Source organism: Mustelus asterias, chromosome 12 (genome assembly GCF_964213995.1).
Source record: "Mustelus asterias chromosome 12, sMusAst1.hap1.1, whole genome shotgun sequence".
NCBI lineage: Eukaryota > Metazoa > Chordata > Chondrichthyes > Carcharhiniformes > Triakidae > Mustelus > Mustelus asterias.
The window spans coordinates 10,853,722-10,859,331 of record NC_135812.1 but is presented as its reverse complement, the minus strand read 5'-3'; the positions used below and the strand labels follow the sequence as shown (position 1 = coordinate 10,859,331).

General features: G+C 59.5%; 1 protein-coding gene across 8 annotated transcripts in view; it reads right to left on the bottom strand.

The window, feature by feature from the left end:
- Positions 1 to 3,298, bottom strand: part of ksr1a (kinase suppressor of ras 1a) — a 184,594-nt gene extending 181,296 nt beyond the window's left edge. For 7 of the 8 annotated variants that reach the window (XM_078224721.1, XM_078224724.1, XM_078224725.1 and 4 more), the window contains exon 1: positions 2,653 to 3,225. In XM_078224721.1, the coding sequence (XP_078080847.1) occupies positions 2,653 to 2,901 (249 nt within the window). In that variant the 5' untranslated portion in view covers positions 2,902 to 3,225. Of the gene's footprint in view, positions 1 to 2,652 lie in introns of all 8 variants that reach the window. The other variant, XM_078224723.1, reaches the window with a different exon arrangement.
- Between the last annotated feature and the right edge of the window lie 2,312 nt (positions 3,299 to 5,610).

The window sequence follows — 5,610 nt, the reverse complement described above, 5'->3', positions numbered from 1 at the left end:
GTGGCAGGGGGCGGGGAGAATGGCATGGGGGCAGGGTGAGGGTGGCGGGGGGGCGGGGGAGGGCGGCAAAGGGCGTGGGGAGGGTGGCAAAGGGCGCGGGGAGGGCGGCAGAGGATTGGTGGCAGAGAGGAGGGGAAGGGTGGCAGAGGGGAGGGGGAGGGTGGCAGAGGGGAGGGGGATGGTGGCAGAGGGGAGGGGGAGGGTGGCAGAGGGGAGGGGCAGAGGGGCGCGGGGAGGGCAGCAGAGGTGCGCGGGGAGGGCGGAAGAGGGGTGAGTGGCAGAGGGGAGGGGAAGGGTGGCAGAGGAGGGTGGCAGAGGGTTGGGGAGGGCGGCAGAGGGATGGGGAGGGTGGCAGTGGGGTGCGGGGTGGGTGGCAGACTGGTGGGCGGTGGGTGGCAGAGGAGAGAGTGGCAGAAGGGTGGGGAAGGGTGGCAGAGGGGTGAGGGGATGGCATCAGAGGGGCAGGCGAGGGCGGCAGAGGGGCGGGCGAGGGCGGCAGAGGGGTGGGGGGTGGGTGGCAGAGGGGTGGGGTGTGCGTGGCAGAGAGGTGGGTGGTGGGTGGCAGAGGGGTGGGCGATGGGTGGCAGAGGGGTGGGTGTCAGAGGGGTGTGGGGTATGGCAGAGGGGAGGGCGAGGGCGGCAGAGGGGAGGGGGAGGGTGGCGGGTGGAGGGGGTAGGGTGGCAGGGGGCGGGGGAGGATGGCATGGGGGCAGGGCGAGGGTGGCAGAGGGGCTGGGGAGGGCGGCAGAGGGGCGCGGGGAGGGCGGCAGAGGAGAGGGTGGCAGAGGGGTGGGTGGCAGAGGGCTGGGGAGGGTGGCAAGGGGGTGACAGAGGGGCAGGGAGATGGCAGAGGGGCAGGGGGGTGTGGCAAAGGGGGTGGTGGGTGGCACAGGGGAGTGGGGAGGGTGACAGAGGGCAGGGGAGCGTGGCAGAGGGGAGTGGCAGAGTGGCAGGGGAGGGCTGCAGAGGGGCGGGGGAGGGTGGCAGGGAGATGGGGGAGGGCGGCAGAGGGGTGGGGGAGGGCAGCAGAGGGGTGGGTGGCAGAGGGGTGGGCGGTGGGTGGCAGAGGGGAGGGTGGCAGAGGGGCGGGGGGAGGGTGGCAGAGGGGCGGGGGGAAGGTGGCAGAGGGGCGGGGGGAGGGTGGCAGAGGGGCGGGGGAGGGTGGCAGAGGGGCGGGGGGAGGGTGGCAGAGGGGCGGGGGAGGGTGGCAGGGGGGCAGGGGAGGGTGGCAGGGGGAGGGTGGCAAGGGGGCGGGGGAGTGTGGCAAGGGGGCGGGAAGGGAGGCAGGGGGCGAGGGGAGGGTGGCAGGGGGTGGGTGGCAGGGGGGCGGGGGAGGGTGGCAGGGGGCGGGGAGGGTGGCAGGGGGGCGGGGGAGGGTGGCAGGGGAGGGTGGCAGGGGGGCGGGGGGAGGGTGGCAGGGGGAGGGTGGTGGGGGGCAGGGGATGGTGGCAGGGGGCGGGGAGGATGGCATGGGGGCAGGGCGAGTGTGGCAGAGGGGCGGGGGAGGGCAGGGAGGGCGGCAGAGAGGAGGGGGAGGGTGGCAGAGGGGAGGGTGGCAGAGGGGAGGGGGAGGGTGGCAGAGGGGAGGGGGGAGGGTGGCAGAGGTGTGCGGGGAAGTCGGCAGAGGGGTGCGAAGGGGGCAGAGGGGTGGGTGGCAGAGGGACGGGGAGGGCGGCAGAGGGGTGGGGGAGGGTGGCAGAGGGGTGCGGGGAGGGCAGCAGAGGGGCGCGGGGAGGGCAGCAGAGGGATGTGGGGAGGGCAGCAGAGGGGTGAGTGGCAGAGGGGAGGGGAAGGGTGGCAGAGGAGGGTGGCAGAGGGTTGGGGGAGGGCGGCAGAGGGATGGGGAGGGTGGCAGTGGGATGCGGGGTGGGTGGCAGAGGAGAGGGTGGCAGAGGGGAGGGGAAGGGTGGCAGAGGGGCGAGGGGAGGGCATCAGAGGAGCGGGCGAGGGCGGCAGGGGGTGGGGGCAGGCGAGGGCGGCAGAGGGGTGGGAGAGAGCGGCAGAGGGGTGGGGGGTGTGTGGCAGAGGGGTGGGTTTGCATGGCAGAGAGGTGGGGTGGGTGGCAGAGGGGTGGGCGGTGGGTGGCAGAGGGGTGAGCGGCAGAGAGGTGGGCGGTGGGTGGCAGAGGGGTGGGCGGTGGTGGCAGAGGGGTGGGCAGTGGGTGGCAGAGGGGTGGGCGGTGGGTGGCAGAGGGGTGTGGGGTATGGCAGAGGGGAGGGGGAGGGCGGCCGAGGGGAGGGGGAGGGTGGCGGGGGGAGGGTGGCAGAGGGGAGAGGGACGGTGGCAGAGGAGAGGGGGAGGGTGGCAGATGGGAGGGGGAGGGTGGCAGGGGGTGGCAGAGGGGCAGGGGGTGGCAGAGGGGCAGGGGGGTGTGGCAGAGGGGGGGCGGTGGGTGGCACAGGGGAGGGTGACAGAGGGCGGGGGAGGGTGGCACGGGGAGGGGGAGGGTGGCAGAGGGGGGGTGGCAGAGAGGCGGGGGAGGGTGGCAGAGGGGTGGTGGGTGTGGCAGAGGGGTGGGTGGCAGAGGGGAGGGGGAAGGGTGGCAGGGGGTGGAGGAGGAGGGTGGCAGAGGGGTGGGGAGGTGGGTAGGGTTTGGTATCAGGCCCCCAAAATAGCACTGGGGTTGAGGGGGGTGGGGGGAGGGAGGGTTACCTCCAGCATCCGGATCTCCTGCTGTGTCAGGTCGTTGGAAGCGGCGCATTTGGTCCTGAGCCCCTCCAGGTTGGAGATGCTGATGTCGATCATGTTCTGGTTGAGCTCGCACTGGTTCAGGGCCTTCCCCAAACTCAGCTCCCCCCCCTCCTCCTCCTCCTCCTCCTCACTCCCCTCGCCTTCAGCAACTGCCGCCTTCTTTATCTTATTGCTGTGACTGGGATGACCCTGGTTGTTCTCTTCAGCCATTCCTAAACATTCGGCCTGCTTTGTTTGCCTCCCTCCCTCTCTCCCAAATTCAAATTCACCACAGAAAAAGTAAAAAAAAATAAAAGTTTTCCTCACACAAACAGGAAAAAAAAATATATAAATGATCTGTCCTTATTTTTTTTTTCTTTTTTTTCCAAATTGCTTGTGGGGTTTGGTGGTGTGCGGGGTGGGGGAAACAATAAGAATGCAGGTGTTTAAGTTGGTGGATGTCCCTCTCCTGTCAGACAGCAGCACATCTGAGAGGCTCCGCTCTCCCGCTCTGGGATCAGCTCCGTTTATTTTCTTCCCCTTCAGCGGGAGGGAGCTGAGGCGATGGGGGCGGGGGGGGGGGGGGGAAGGGAAGGCCGACCGGTTGCTAGGGTGGCTGCCGCGCGCCGCCTTCTGGGACTTGTAGTCTCCCCCTCCCCCTTTCTGGACGGCAGCGGGTGAGGCGGCGGACTACAACTCCCCTCAAGGCTGCGCGCGCGCCACTTCCCCCACCACCACCACCACCCCGCGCTGCCTTCTGGGACTTGTAGTCCGCCTGTCTTCCTCCTCTCCCTTATTCCCCGCCTCGGATAACTACAAGTCCCACAAGGCACCGCTCTCCTCCTCCCAATCCACCACCAGAGAGTCTTTCTCTCTCTCTCCTTCCCTCACACACACACACACGGGCTAACCTCTCCCACAATTTAAAGTTTATTTAGGCTGTTACATCACATTTTGCCTTTCCTTCTCTATGTACGGTATGCTTTGTCTGTAAAGCCCCCGCAGGAAACAATACTTTTACGATATGACAATAATAAATCAAATTAAAAACATAAAAAACAAAATATTGCCTGGAATCTGAAACAAAAACAGAAAATGCTGGGAAAACTCATCAGGTCCGGCAGCATCTGCGGAGAGAGAACTTGGCTCTATTCTCTTTCCACACTTAGAGAGGTTTACAGCATGGAGACAGGCCCTTCAGCCCAACTCTTCCAAGCTGCCCAGTTTTCACCTCTAAGCTATTCCCAATTTCCTGCGTTTTGCCCATATCCCTCTATAGAATGCTGTCAGAACCGCTGAGATTTTCCAGCATTTTCTGTTTTTGTTAAAATTTACTTTATTTATTAGTGTCACAAGTAGGCTTGCATTAACATTGCAATGAAATTACTCTGAAAATCCCCTAGTCGTCACACTCCAGCACCTGTTCGGGTAGCATAGCCAATGCACCTAACCAGCACATCTTTTGGACTGTGGGAGGAAACGGGAGCATCCAGAGGAAACCCACACAGACATGGGAAGAACATGCAAACTCCAAACAGACAGTGACCCAAGCTGGGATTTGAACTCAGGTCCCTGGCACTGTGAGGCAGCAGCGCCAACAACTGTGCCACCGTGCCACCCAGGCTAATATTAATACTCCACTGCCAAATTCCCTTATTGCGGTTAATGTTTCCTAGTCCTAGACCTCTTTTTAAAGTTAAGGCTCACAGCTGGCTTCCCTTTTTAAAAAAAGTTATTTTTAAGGCTTACAGTGTGCCATTTACTGATTAAAATTATCAGCAAATGACAAAACCCCTCCACAAAAAAGTACCCCCTTAACAAAATCTCCAAATCTAAAGAAGCTTCAGTCATAATCTTTTCACTTGTGACCCATATGTCCACCAGTTTCTCCAGCACCCATTACCCACTGAAAGCCTCAAAAGAAAGTGAGGCAGCCCGCAATATATAAAACATAATAGATTAGTTATTGCTAATGTAATGTATTGCAATGCATGAATAATTTCAGGGATTGCAATTATTATTCATGGCTTAGAACCAGCCTCAGATGTTTGAAATGTTAATAATTCATCTATTATGATGCCTGTCTTTAATGAATTGTCATTATGTTCTATATTCCAGGAAAATTAAGTACTTTATCGTACACAGAATTACAACACAAAAACAAATTGTTCAGGTCAACCAGTCCATGTTGATGTTTATCTTCCATGAAAACAGTGGTTCTCATCCCATATTTTCACATATGCCTTTTTTCCCCTTCAACCTGTGATCTAACCAGTCTTAAACATTGACATGGGGCTGTCAAATTGAGACAGAACAAATGCAAAGCAAAATAGATGGCACAGGCAGCCTACATATTGGTCTGCCGCCTCTGCTCCCAACTCTGCTAACTTTCCTGAGGATGGTGGTGGAGATCAGTCAGCGCAGGTGATGGACAGGAAAGTAAAGTCACCTGCCTCATTAATTGGGCTCGTAGAGGCCAATGGGATAATAGGGGCATAGAGTACAAGATCAAGGAGGTTATGCCGAACTTATACAAGACATGAGTTAGACCTCAACTGGAATATTTTGTACAGTTCTAGGCCCCACACTTGAGGAAGGATGTGAACGCATTGCAGAGAGTGCAGAAGAAGTTTACAAGAATGATTCCAGGGATGAGAAACTTCAGTTATGAGGATAGATTGGAGAAGTTGGGACTGTTTTCCTTGGAGTGGAGAAGACTAAGAGGAGATCTGATAGAGATGCTCAAAATCATGAAGGGGCTGGACAGAATAGATAGGGAGAAACTGTTCCTACTCGTAAAAGGATCAAGAATGAGAGAGATTTAAAATGATTTGAAAAAGAAGCAAATGTTATGCGAGGAAAACTTTTGCACACAATGAGAGTTTCGGGTCTGGAATGCACTGCCTGGAAGTATGGTGGAGGCAGATTCAGTCGTATTCA